At 44.7% G+C, this 14,798-nt stretch overlaps 1 protein-coding gene across 1 annotated transcript in view; it reads right to left on the bottom strand.

Moving 5' to 3' along the window:
- Positions 1–272: 272 nt before the first annotated feature.
- adgrb1a (adhesion G protein-coupled receptor B1a) overlaps positions 273–14,798 on the bottom strand; it is a gene marked incomplete at both ends in the record, with an annotated part of 135,638 nt that continues 121,112 nt past the window's right edge. The window contains 7 exons of the mRNA XM_080472434.1: positions 273–467; positions 3,905–4,063; positions 4,268–4,303; positions 7,436–8,097; positions 8,820–8,859; positions 8,957–9,052; positions 10,039–10,210. Coding sequence (XP_080328560.1) covers positions 273–467; positions 3,905–4,063; positions 4,268–4,303; positions 7,436–8,097; positions 8,820–8,859; positions 8,957–9,052; positions 10,039–10,210 — 1,360 coding nt within the window. The remainder of the gene's footprint in view (positions 468–3,904; positions 4,064–4,267; positions 4,304–7,435; positions 8,098–8,819; positions 8,860–8,956; positions 9,053–10,038; positions 10,211–14,798) is intronic.

The following is a 14,798-nucleotide window of genomic DNA, read 5'->3' as shown; positions in this document are numbered from 1 at the left end:
GAGCAGAAGACCAGCAGAAGACGATCTGGTTCCTGTCGAGGTCCAAACAGGAAGTGAAACAACACAGAGAGAGACAAAGTGCTCCTCTTCTCTCTTTAACCTCCTGACGTGGTGAGTCTTCTCCTCACAGTCCATCTCCTTCACGCTCTCACACCAGGCGAGTACAGAGCAGGGCAGTGTGTGTGTGTGTGTGTGTGTGTGTGTGTGTGTGTGTGTGTGTGTGTGTGTGTGTGTGTGTCTGTCAGCACTGGGAGAACAGTGGGGCCTTGAGGTCACACCTCAGTCTGCAGGTCCATGATCTCCTGGCCAACGAGAGGGATTGTAGCACTGTTCTTTTCCCACTCGACCGTCTGCAGCTCCAGGGGGGAGGCACCCACCGCCTCCAGGTCCTTCCTTACCCAGGACGGTGGGGAGTGGGTCTTCCTGATGGCATCCCACGCTCTCTTACTTGGGGTTTGCTGCTTGTCCTGGTGGGAGAAGGACATAAGAAGAAAGTTTTGTGTGTGTCCTTGATACGACCTGTTTGTGGGTCCACATGTCTTCCAACAGTTTCTCATCTGTTTGACTGTTTGTTTGTTTGCTTTTTAAAATCGGTTCCTTATCTAAACTATGCCTATGAGCATGTTTTACTGAGTTGGTCCTCAATGGGAGAAAGATGGCAGTACGGAGGATTTCTGCTGGTCGAGTTGAGCTGCTGAAGTTTTGTTAGAAACTAAATGAACCCTGAAACATTCTCTTCCTCTGAGGCCTGATCATAATGGTCGGATATAAAGAGGAGACTACTCCATCAATGTAGCCATCCAACCAACCAACCAACCAACCAACCAACCAACCATCCATCCATCCAACCATCCATCATCCATCATCCATCATCCATCCATCTTCCCTGTACCGTCCTGAAGCACTCTTTCAATAAATTACTTAATTATTCACTAAATTAAAGTTTGAACTTCTGTTGCACATCAAACTATTTTAAAATAATTTTTTTCTCAGAACTTTAGTTATGTAGTTATGTTGATATTGCTAGTAAAACAGGTGTGTGTGTGTGTGTGTGTGTGTGTGTAATGGGTGTACAAGATGTATGGATGGATGATGAACAGATGATTGAAGATCTGATTTGAGCTGGTTTCTTCTGGTTTTCTAACATGTTCAATGACACTTCATTTGAAAACCAACACGTTGTTCAGATGCCTGCAAATATTATTTTCAAGCAACTTGAGCACTGAATGAAGAACTAAATCAGTGTGGGCGAGTGCAGACATGATGTTCTGCATCACGAGAGGGTAGGTTCAGTTCAACGCTCCACAGACTCTCAGTCAGTCGCTGCTGTGATGACAACAACATAACATCCGAACATCTACGCTTCAGCTGTGAAGATCTCCTCTCTCTCACACACACACACACACACACACACACACACACACACACACACACACACACACACACACACACACACACACACACACACACACACACACACACACACACACACACACACACACACACACACACACAGTCAACTTGAAGTGACTTCATAAGTCTTTTTTTCCCTATTTTATACATTTTGATATGTATGTATTGAATTATGTGATTTCATGAGCTCCTTTGTCTCATTTCAGTTTGAAGAGTAAAACGTTGACCAGGATGCAGCAGATGGATGGATGGACATGGTTTTCACTAGCTCTCTTCTATAAGTGATATTTTAAAGAAGTCTATATAATTTGCCTACATTTTTATTTTTAACACGATTTTATAAAATGTTTGGTGTAAAAATAATGTTCGGGAGCTGAAACAGCCATCATACTGTCCTCAAAGAACCACAATTCCCATCAAGTTTCTTGCCCATCTCCAGGAAAATATGGAACAATGAATGGAAGGGAGTTATCAGTGTTTCACTCACAGCAAAAGGTGGAAAGGAAAATACTTGAACTCATTATGTATGAAGGATAAGCAGAGCTGATGAGCTTCCAGTGGCTCATTCGTGTTGTTTTATGAGGATAAAGTGTGGATGACACCCAGCTCTGCTGCTCGTCAGGCGTCTCTTTGATCAGTCTGTGGATGCAGCGACACTCTAAACTTTCTGCATCCAGCCTTCACTGAGCACACAGCAGGGGGGGGGGGATCCCTGACCAACCTGAAGTGGACTGAATCAGCGTGAGGACGGTTCATGATGGAGGGACGCAGAATCAGCGGACCGCTTGGTCACACCGATGCTGCTGTGTTTCCTGTCAACCAGCTCAGGCTGCGGTCACAGCAACAATAGGTGGAAGTCATTCACTGCATGCACTTCCAGAGCCGACATGCACTCTGGTCTGTTGTTCAGTCCCGACGTGTTTGTGCTGATCAGCAGGTAAAGACAGACTGAGGCCTCAGGGAGCACAGCTGATCATCACAACAGAACGTCGACATGTGGGTGTGAACTCAGAGTTACTGAAGTCAGTGAACATGCAGTTGTTCGTGGGCCTGGTGAAGGCTTGAGCTTATGAACAGGGAGCACTGAGGAAGGAATCGAACACTCCAACATGAACCATCCACCAAGAAGGACAACCCACATCTCACTAAATCCTGTGAGGACGCTCCGGTCATGAGTTCATTCTGCTTATGATCACAGGACATCTGAACTACTTCAGATACGTTATTTTCATAGGTCTTGTTGATTTGAATATCATTGTTCTTAAAGTTGATTTACAACTAAAGTATGAATTTCTGCAGGAGCTTTTAAAGGCATGAAACACATTTATTGTGTGTATTTATGATTAAAGTTCACCGCAGAAACCCATGATCAAAAACCAAAAAGACCTTTTCAGTTATTCTGACATTTGGAAACAAAATCTTTTCATTGGCGATTTTTTTTAAACTGTCAACAGTTCTAAAAAACCTACTTTGGTTAAGTTAAATGATAATATCGGTTTTAAATGGCTAATGCAATGTGTACTGTACATCAGTATCTCCAGCACTGATTGTCAATGTGGTGATTCTCTGTCTGTAACAGAAGAAGCTTCACTGCATGTTTTCCCTTTGTTACACAGGATCTCTGGACCCTGGAGCCATCGCACCACGGAAGTAACTCCTGGAAGCACTTCCCTGAGGTCATGTTGCATGCACTGAGTTGGATCAGAGGTCCTCAAAGTGTGGGCGGATGAACCCATGAACGAAGCTCAAACCACCAAGCACGCTAATGAAGAACATGATTCTCCTCCTGCTTTCAAATCGGAGAGACATTTCAGTGTCGACTGGTTTAAACTAAAGGTCTTTTGATATATATTTCAATTTCTCTTCATGACATTAAGAAAAAAATAATAAAAAATCACATATTTCTTTTATTTTGTCATTTCTTGTGAAAAAAGAAAAATGCTGCAGGGAGCAGGCTGGCTTCCCCCTGACCCCCCCGACTTTTATCTGGAGGGCACATGAACATCTAAAGGTCGACTCCTCATTGACGTATGAGGCCCCCATCTTGGATGAGAATCTTCTCCTCCGGTACATTCACTTGTACTGATGTAGTTCTTTACACTGTTAAAATAATCCTGAACTCACTCATTCTTAACAAACCAAACCAGATGAAATTCATTATTTTAATCGTGTAAAGACCTCCTTCTCAACAGATGTTTTGTGGGAGAAGAGGGTCCTCATCCAAGATGGCTGCCAAGCTGAGCGTGCGTCAGCGGTCATTCTAGTTTGTCTGTGGATGCCTCTGTGACGTCCCCCAGAGTAGTTGGGCCCACACTTTGAGAACTGCTGAGCGAGCCTGAAGGTGTGTGTCTTTGTGTCCTTTAATGCCGCTCACTGTGAACTCTGTGGCTCTGTGAGCGCATGAAACACAGGCTCTAGAAACGCTGCTCGGCTGGCTATCACAGACAACTGCAACATGTTGGGGAGGGGAGAATAAAGTTAAACGCTTTACACTCATGTTGGTCTTGTCGCTGCTGGCTGAGGACACGCTCCATCTTTTGGCAGCTTTGGCGTCAACAGGTGGAGATTCTCTATCCTTGTCTGCACTGTGAATCTTCCTGTTCAGGTCCTGAAACATGTCCTGGTGGCGTTTCCGGGTGTGCATTATTTTCTACACAGGAACATTGCACGTTATGTACAAGGCAAACAGCACAGGCTACCATCAATCCTATTGCAGCCCTCCCCACATTTTCTGCCTCTAAAGTCAACACTGCACACTTTGAAGAAGAAATGTATGCACACAAGGAGAGGTCTGATTAGCTGGACGACAACTGGTCTGATTCTAAAAAGTAGGAATCAAAGAGACTAAAATTACCTCAAAGTCAAGCTCTGCATAGCGTGATTTTCGTCTCTGGGGGGAGATGAGACAGACAGATTAAAGATGTGTGCCGTGTGAGCAGAGACGCTCCTGTGAGTGTTTGTGTGCTAGTTTTAGGCTGGGATCCGTTCTGGTGTGAACAGATTGTGGCCCAGTGACCTTTAAGTCCTCCGTCACTGAGTGGTGAAGGGAACCGTGACCTTCAGGCTGTGAAGAGCCACCAGCAGGCCATCAGCTCAGGGACACGTCCTCATGAAGACCGAGGTGAGAATTAAAATTAAAGCTTGGTCTGATAAGCACTAGAGCATGAGGACAGTAGTTCTCTGTGGAGAACTAGTTATTGACCCTTTCACTCATAAAGATGAATTAATATTAGGTTTATTGACGTGTGCCTCCCTGGGTGACCACAGCTCCTAATCATCCCTCCATGTAACGCTGCGTCGGTCAAACGCGGCCTGGAGCAGAAAGCAGCTGAAATGAGTGCAGAAAGCTGCGATCCAGTGTGATCTGCTCCTGTGAGAGCAGCTTCGGTCCGATCAATAGAGCAGGAGAGCCGTCACATGGATGGAAGCGTTCATGGATAAAGAAAGAAACAGTGAAGCTACTGTACAGTGAGTCTGATGCTTCTGCAATGAAAGAGGAGATATGAAGAACACAAATGATGATCACTGCAGTGTTGCACATCTTAAAGCCAACGTTAGTGACATAAACACTTATAATATCACAATGGTTTGAGTTTCCAGAACAAGCCCATCAGAGCAGCAACAGTGTCATGTTGCATGCTACAAACTGATCTTTAACAAAAGTACACATTTATTCTCCAGACGTGTTGTTCACATTAGTCCGTTAAGTCTTTTTCTTTCGGAACGGTTCTTCTGTTTTATCCTGTGCATTAGAAAAGGCCTTCAAAGATGGTTGAGAACCTCAAAACAGAACAAACCAACGTATGTTCACCACAACTGAAGTCCCAGGGAACAGAAGCAGCGTCAGTTGAATTAATCAGTCAGCTGCTGATTTGCTTCAATAAATCACAAGTTCGCACTGTTACGATGTTCCTGACCGACTAACTCCCTTCATGATGAAAATAAAATTTATTAAAAGATTAGTTCAAAAACACTAAGAAAACAGTCAAAATTTATCAACATTTATGGTCTAAGTTTTTAATTATTACACTATTAGTATTGTCCCTGCTTGACTCTGGATGTTAGAATATAGCATTAGCAATTAGCATTGTCCTCAAGTTACTCTGTAGATTATCATTTAGCATTAGCATTTAGCACGGTCCATGCAGGACTCAGGAGGTTAGAAATCAGCATTAGCATTTAGCATTTGCATTGACCCTGCAGTGTGTATTCAGTCTCAACATCTTCCAGAATTTAAAGCTTCAATCAGTGAAGTGAATCAGAACTCTGAGTTCATTGTAGTGACGAGCGGTTTCTTCTTAGAACTTCTACCTGAACATGGCTAGCTAGCAACTAGCAGCTAGCAACGAGCAGCAGCGTGGGTGGAGCAGGTTAAATCCGCTTCATATGGGTGGAGCAGGTTAAAGTTGCTTCATGTGGTTGCTCCAGCTTCATTGTTCAAGTTAATTTGTCAGTTTTTTTTCAGCGTACTTGCTAACTGCTTTTCCTTTTGAAGAATATTCAGACGAAGCGCTGGTTCAGAGACCAAGGGAACATTCGAATAGTCACTCATTTCTCCTTTCCTATTCACTTTTCCTTAACCTCGTAGATGACGTCAAAGGGTTAAGGAAAGTTGTTAGGAGGCTTCTTAAAGGAGTTAGGGAAAGGCAATCACATTGACCGCACTTCCACTAGGTGACATAATAATAATCCGACAGTGGCGCAGGTTAGTGACGTCTGGCGTGGCGAAAAAAATACAAATTTCCGAAAATGGACTACAAAAAGCGCAACACTTTTCCCTGTGCCTCTAACCGCTGATATAATCTCAAATATCACAAAGTTTGAATTGAAATCAAGGGAAAAGAGGAACTAAAGTGAAACAGCTAATAACCAATCAAACCAAGAATAGGCTACACAAAAACCTTTCTTTACTGTGTTGGTTTTACAACATCCGCATAACATTCATAGTTTGGATATGGATTTCAGATTATTTAAAGTTGTTCAAGGCAGATTATTGGATTGGTAACTTAACATGATCTGCTTTGAGTCATTGTGAGTTTCCGTGAACGCTCGGATGAGCGGGTCCCTTTAAATGTTGTTGCCGCAAGGAATTGTGGGGCAGCATGAGCTGGTCTCCTTTGGTAAAGGATGCATCAGTGCTTCCTGGGCTAATGGAGGTTCTAAAGGAAGCATTGAGCCTCCTTTCCTTGGCCTATTGAGAATTTGAACCTTCCTTATTATGGCCGCCACTTAAACACTTCTGGGGTGAAGGAATAATAGATAGGAAAGGAGATAGGAGGGACTATTCGGATGTACCCCCAGTCTCTTGATTTCACGAAGCAACCTTAAAAGTGCTCTTTACTGCAGTATTCTGCGGGGACTTTCCTCCAATACTCGAGTAGTGCTGCAGGAGGAGTACTGCTGACTATTTGTAGCTCCCTCTAGTGGTTGGAGGATGAATGACAGCAACGTGAACAGAAGGCTCACTGATATTTCTGGTTGGGCTGATGAAAAGGTGGATGACATGTAATACTCAAGTTATTGTGCATTATTAACTTTCAGTAACTAATTAACCTCCTGTTAATCGTGTTTTCTCTCCTCATTGGACTGGTCGTGATGAAAGTTACCACATCCTGCAGGTGTTTCCTATTAAAAGCCTCAGAGGAGAGCTTGATGCACAAGTCATTGTCTCTTTTGTTGTTCAGTTGGATTAAACCCAAACACAAAGTATTGAGTCATTTTGAACAGGATGTAAAGTGGCTAATGTTTTATTTACTCACACTGTTGTTGGTCTGATGGGACTTATGCTCTGGATATGAAAAATAATTAAAAATCATTCAGAGAAAAGGAAATTATTTAAAGACTTGATAAAAATGGTGGCTTACTGCAGCGCCAGGTCCAATATTGACAGCGAGCCGGTAAAACGGACGAATAGAGAAGTGACTCATGACTCTTTGTGAGTTCATGAAATGCGGAATAAAACAGCTGAGTGAGGCATGAGGTGGACGTGTTTCCAGATCATGTGACGTGCGAGCGGTCTCACCTCCAGTGAACTCATGGACAGCGTGGAGACGGTCTCGCTCTTGGACATCACCGCAGAGTTGCCGGACTCGCCCCCATCACACGTGGTGCCGCCCACCTGGGAGTCTCTGGGCCCAGTCTGCAGGTTGTGTGGCGGTGAGTCTCTGTCGGGGCATGAAACACTGACCTGGTCAGCAGGCAGGCTTTTCAGGCCCAGTCCAGGCCCCGGCTCGGCGCCGGTGGGCGTCGCCAGGTGAAGGAGCCTGGTCTGAGGCAGCTGCTCGATGCCAGTCTTAAACTTGGACACCTGCTCCTCTTTGGCCTTGGCTGGTTTCAGGGTGTCTGTGCTGTTGCTCGGCAGAATGACGTACCTGGGGCCTTTGCCAGCACCGTCGGAGCTGCTCCCTTCGCCATTCCCCCGAGGCATCTCTCCGTCCAGCTGCTTGAAGAGCTCCCCGTCGCAGATGTAGATGGATTTGGCGCCTGGCAGCTCAGTGCTGATCCCCTTGGCGGCGCCTTTCTCCCGGCGCAGCGTTAGCGTGTGGCTGGTGTAATCGGCCACGTTCTGGAGGTGGACCTTGGCCATGCTGGCTGGCATGGTGTTAAAGTTTGATCCCTTCTGAAGTGTAGCAGAGCCAGCGGAGGCCTTCTCCTCCCCCTGCAGCGACGAGCGCTTCGTGGTTCCTGCACACAGAGAAACAGATAGGATCTTTTAAACTGCTCCCCAAAGAACAAGCTGATGGTTCATTATAAAAAAAGAAAGTGTTCTGAAGTTCCACAGACTTGTAGTTTCATGACTTCCTGGGACGGCCCTTTGGCCAGAGTCCCTTCACAATCAGAACTGTCTCCATAAATATGCGGCGATTTCTCTCCGTGGTGCTCCCTCCTACATGACAATATGCAGGAGACAAAGAAGCTTCCTCTCTGTTTTCTTGTCTGTCTCAATAGTTTTTCTGCTCCAGATGCTTTTCTTGATATCCTGTCTCATGAGATAATCACTTTTTCACTCCTGGAGGACTTCGAGCAGAGCCAGTATCTGATGGGACACTGTCGGGAGGGACTTAATTATACCGTGGCCGTGCAGGAGAGGCTTCGACAGCCATATTTATCTGCATATAAGTGCTAAGCACACGCTCGTCGCCGTCCCATCAGCCCGGACTAAACTACGTTCTGCAGCAGTAATGTGCTGCATCGCTTGTCAGAGCGGCTCCTCGGCGAGGGGAAGCTGCTGTGATGTTGATTGTGCAGCACAGGTGCAGAGAGGAAGGGGAACATACCTCACATCTGTTCCTACAACGCTGAGGAATTTCAAGCAGTCAAAACACAAAGAGGAGGCACGAAGAGACATCTGTCCCCAAAGTCAAAGCAAGAGCACACAAACCACACACACCCAGCCTGGAGATTACCTGATCGGCACGCCATATCCACGTCCTTCTCAAAGTCAGTCTGAGGACACACAATAATAAATATTATATTAGGGCTGCACATCAAGCCAACACTGAATAATACATCCTGCAGGTGAAAGTAAACAGTGTCTTCGTACCATGAGCTGAGCGTGGCCATTCTGGAAGGATCCTCCGGAATCTCCATTAGCATCTTCCTGCCGGTCCACCACACGACACTTCACCGCCTCCTGGACCTGCAGCAGACCGCCAGGACCAGACGAGCATGTTAACGCCGCTAAACACCATAAATACACTAACGCCGATGGAGCTATTAGCATCACAGCTCAGATTCTGCCAACGCTGTGATGACACGGAGCAAGCTCTCCAGCTTGACGCTGCTGCTTCACTTCATCACAACTACTGTGTTTCTGTTGTCAACATTATTTTCATGAACTGATTCCATGTTATTGTTGTTTTCTTCTGCTGGTGATGGATCTCCTCTGTGTGCAGTTTTCATGTTCTCGCTGAGTACGTGAAGGTTTCAGTCCAAAAACATACCAGCTTATTGGTCCAATGTGCCCATGTATGTGATAGTCTCGAATTACTAACTAATTAACTAACTAATTAACTAACTAACTAACTAACTAACTAACTAAATAAAGCTGCATTTTTTCAAGAAAAAAACACAACTTCAAATATTTTATTCATTCATTCTTCCAGTAGGATTTCCAAATATTAGTTTTAGTAAAGTAGTATTTCATCCCAGAAATATCAAGTACTGTTTATTGATTGCAGGAGCGTCATTATTTTTCATAATTTAAAAAAAATTATAATTTTCTGTCCATGAACAGGAGCAATACCTGTGTTTGTTCAGGTGCATTCCGGTGTGTTCAGGTGTATTTAAATGTGTTCGGGTGTGTTCAGGTGTATTTAAGTGTGTTCAGGTGTGCTCAGGTGTGTTCAGGTGTATTTAGGTGCATTCCAGTTTGTAATGTATTCAGGTACATTCAGGTGTGTTCACGTGAGTTCAGGTGCATTCAGGTGTGTTGTGTTCAGGTGCGTTTAGGTGTATTCAGATGAGTTCAGGTGTATTTATGTGCGTTCAGGTTTGTTCAGGTGTATTTATGTTTGTTAAGTTGTGTTCAGGTACGTTCAGGTGTGTTCAGACACATTCAGGTACATTCAGGTGTGTTCAGATACATTCAGTTGTGTTGAGGTGTGTTTGGGTGTTGAGTGTTACCTCTCTGCGCAGAATGCAGTGCACCATGACGATCACAAAGCCTTCGAGGGAATCGAACACTGCGAAAAGGATCTGGAAGAGCGCGGATCGGCGATCGGTGATGGCGAGGACAGCCGACATCCATGTGAGTGCCAGAAGTGGTAGAACCACACAGGAGCTCCACAGTGACGCCCTGCAGGACGGGAGGTGAATTGCAGTCAGTACAGGCATGAGCAAACACTTCATATATAAGTTTTTAACATTAATTTTCTATGTAATCAAGATAATAAACTGGGTTAATTTTCCTTCATCTAAAACCGTCATTACTCTCACAGCACATCCTATTGTCCCTCAGTATCTGTCTACCCTGCCAGCACAGTGCACGGAGGCCTCCTTCTCTAACCATGCACAGGAAATGTAACATCACAACAAATCATCAGCTTACTATCACAAACACACACATCCAGTATCTGCAGATATATATGTTAGTACTTCACATACATTACATGCATGTATGCTTAAGATGGTTCAAACCAGAGAGGAGCGAGTGCCACAGGACAGAGGGAGGAAACGAGGGAGGGGAGGAGGAAAAGAGGGAGGGAATGAAGGAGGAAAAGAGGGAGGGAAGGAGGGATGGAGGGAGGGAGGCACTGAGAGAGGGACTGAAGAAGGGAGAGAGGCAAAGAGGGAGGAAATTAGGGGGGGGGGGGAGTGGGGGTAAGGGACGGAGAGAGATAGGAACGGCAAAGGGAGTGCAGGAGGAAGAGAGGGAGGGAGGGAGGCACACAGGTAATAGGAGGCTGGGACAGAATGCAAATGCAAACAGAAGAGAGAAGAGAGAGAGAGAGAGAGAGAGAGAGAGAGAGAGAGAGAGAGAGAGAGAGAGAGAGTGGGAGGGGGGCGGTTCTGGAGAAGTGTAATTCTCTAATGGGCCATTAATCATAATAAATAATGTCTGTCCTGTGTGTGAATCGTTTTTCAATCTCATCCACTGATGAAAGTTAAGTTTTCCTGGTAAAATGTTCCAGAGGTGAACACATGAATTACAACCTTTTCCAGCCGAAGCGTCATGATCTGTGCTCGGTGATAACATGAAGTGAACCTCGGTCTAATGTGGCTCAGATTGGATCTGGTTTTGGACAGTGGAAGCAGGAAAAAGACGCTTTCAGATATTTAGAGATGGGATACCGGCTCAACACACATGGAAATAAGTCTGATATGTCTCAGATATGCTCCAATGCGACCGCAGCGTATCCAGGCTGATCAGATTCTCTTTACATTGCGTCTCTAACGTGATCAAATCCACGACCGTCGTGCTCATTTTGTTTCATAAATAGTGAACACACGGTCAATAAATTAGAAGCACATTGGCTATTCGACAGGAGGAAAACCAGCACAGTGGTCAGCTGAGGAGGTCACATGACTTCTCCGTCTGCAGGGAGAGGAGGAAATCATGGCAGCATATGAATAAGATGCATCGTGGCCCTTTTCCTTCTCTGTTTGGCGAACTTCTCAGTCACCACGACATTAACGTCAAACAGACGTCCTCGGCGTCGCAGGGAGCGCTCGGTTCAGAAGCAGCCTGAAGCCAGTAAACACTACAAGTACGCATGTGCAATGTTTCTGACGTTGGAGGAAAGTGTGATCGCCACAATCCCATCTGGGCCACTTGATTTAGGCAGCAAATCCAATCTGAGCAGCAAGACTGGCAGCATAAATGCAGCCTATGATATGTGCCTGATCACGTGGGAATGTTGGTTTTTGTCTGTTAAAGAGCCTTGAAATGACCGCATTGTCTGGTGCTTATAAATAAAGTTGAATTGAACAACGTCATTTTGTTTAAAGTAGTTTTGAAACTAAAATGTATTCAGAATGAAGCTTTGCCATTTAATTTTTGGACAAGACACTGGAGGTTTGAAGTTTGTTTTGTGATGTAAAAGATTAAAGTGTGAGGACTGAGAAAGCACGGCGTACGGAAGGAGTGTGACTTCAGCTTGAACTGGAACATTCCCAGTTCCCAGTCTGTCCAGCTCGACGACGCCGTCGGCCCAAAAAGCCAAAATCAGCTGTGTTCACATCGCAATTCTCTCTGGTCAGATTGTCCCGGTTTAATAAAGTGATCACATCATGTCGGTCAGTGGATCAATCCCACGGTGCTTCAGTTTGAGCTGGAAGAATTGACGACGACTCGTCAGCTGGTTGTGAAACTTCCTGCTTGTTCAGAGTTTGATCAGGAAACGAGAGCAGCGTTTCTTCTCAATCCTCCAGGCAGACGGAGTTTTCTCTCAACGTCACGTGGTGATGTTAAAAAACAGACAAGCACAGTAAGGAGAACCTGACTCCAGCTGTGGAGCCCGGATCAGAACCAGTGTGGACTGGACTCTGTTCAGAAGGATGGACAGGAACCAGAACTCTGGTTCTGCCTGGACTGGATCAGAACCAGGATCAGAAGTCAGACCTGTTCACTGGGAGGTTTTCAACGCAGCTAACGTCGGCGGTTTGTTTCAGCCCGGGCCTCGTTTGTCACGTTCACTGAAAACTGCTTCATTTACAAACAGCGCTGTTCTCAGTCACAATGCCACAGTTACCCAAAGTCAAAGGGTGCGTCTGAATAGTCCCTCCTGTCTCCTTTCCTATCAGCTTTTCCTTCACCCACAAAGTGTTTCAGTGGCGGCCATAATAAGGAACGTTCAAATTCTAAGTAGGCCAAGGAAAGGAGGCTCAATGCTTCCTTTAGAACCTCCTTTCGCCCAGGAAACACAAGACCAGATCATGCTGACCCACAATTCCTTGCAGCGACGACATTTAAAGAGACCCGCTCATCCGAGCGTTCAGGGAAACTCATGCTGACTCAACATACCTCATGGTAAGTTACCAAAGCATTAATATAACTTGAACAACTTTAAATAATCTGAAATCCATATCCAAACTATGAATGTTATGCGGATGTTGTGAAACCAACACAGTAAAGTTTTTGTGCAGCCGATTCTCAGTTTGATTGGTTATTTATTCACCTGGCAGCTTCTTTTCCTTTGATTTACATTCAAACCCAGTGATATTTGAGATTATATCATCGGTTAGAGGCACAGGGAAAGTGTTATAAATGCTCTTTTGTTAGTCCATTTTCAGGAATGTGTCGTTTTTTCACCACGGCAGATATATATTATTTTACATAATATATGAATGAAATCTGAGTCAAGTTAACTGAATTTTGTCTTTGTGTATCCTCATTCTATTCATCTGTGGTTCTTGAACACTGAGGGCTTATGGGTAATGTAGTATTTGGTGTTTTGAACTACTGAATGAAATACAATAAATATCACAAATATCCTTTTTTGTTGTATGGATGAATTTAAAAAGATTGGCTCACATTACTTAAATTATTCATGTTGTGAAATAGAACTCAGAGTCTTGTATTTTCAGGGTTATGGTTAAGCTTCATATTTTTGACTTCAATACTAGAAATACTTTGGTGCAAACTTGACATTTTATTGTTGATTTCACAGATTCCATTAAGTAAAATGTCCTTCTCATATTCATTTTTCTCAATGTCGGTGTACAGGCTCCCACAAACAGCGGGCTTTTCGGCCATCGGTGTCGTCAAAGCCTTCACGCTGTTCACGGCTGAACTAGACACATTTAAATAATCGTTCCTAAAGACTGTACGAGCTGTATCCGCTCCGACTCAGCATGATTACGCAATTGCGACAAGATTACGTAAGAATATATCTTCATAAGCCTGTGCCATCCATTCAAGCGCCATAAAGGCGCTAAATATGGACAGAACTCTCGCCATTGCAGTATTGTTACGGCGTGGGCATAGGAAAGACTGGCCAACTGGGGAAGCACATTTTGCAAAGAGAGCTTGAAGTAAGTGTGTAAGCATGTACTAGCATTTTACATTAGCATTCCAGTGTCGCATGAACAGCTACATCAGTTCATACTGCATTTCTATTGGTTTGTTTAAGTTGATGTGATCGCAGCTGCCGCTATCCCCAAAAATCAGACACACTCCGATAGTGGTCGCGGGCTTAGAACCCATACCTCAGCCGTCTGTGCACAAAGCCCAACAGATTTGAGCCACGGCCAGAGATTTTATGAACGATTCTTCCATGATCCGAACTTTTGTCTCAGTTGGCCAAAGATCTTGCCGTCTGTGGGAGCCTTTACATGTGACAGTAAATAAATGAAGTCAATGATCCCTGTGCAGGTTGATGTGGTGCTCTGGAAGCAGGACAGACTGTGTTTAGTTACACATCGATAGGTGTTGTTAAAACTGCATGATGGGAATTTTTTTTAAATCTTTAGCAATCTTCGGAAAGGAGTGTGTCATCAGCATAAAACTGCAGAAGAAATCAAGCTGTGATGTGAAGTGACAGCTCGTCATTACGGACGTCACTACGCTCTTCGGAACAGAATACAGGAGTCAAACTGAATATTCTAAAGTCGCATCTCATGAACTGAGCTGTGCCATTCAGAGTGACAGCCAATCAGAGCTAATAGCCACTTACATGCCACAACATAAAGTACACCTGTGAAAAATTGAAATGCCATAAATATTCAATCAGCCGATCACGTACAGGCAACCCAAACCTGAACTGAGACGGAAATATTTCTGGTCTGAGACAGTCTGAGAGTCTGAATCAAGCAGTGGAAATGACCAGAGTCTACAGCAACGATTGGACCCCCGATGCAGGCAGGCGTCTCATGACTCCTCCTCCTTCAGCAGGCATCTCATGACTCCTCCTCCTTCAGCAGGCGTCTCATTACTGTGACTCCTC

Source organism: Lipophrys pholis, assembly GCF_963383615.2.
Source record: "Lipophrys pholis genome assembly, chromosome: 9".
NCBI classification, from domain to species: domain Eukaryota; kingdom Metazoa; phylum Chordata; class Actinopteri; order Blenniiformes; family Blenniidae; genus Lipophrys; species Lipophrys pholis.
This window is presented reverse-complemented; position numbering and strand designations above follow the sequence as displayed.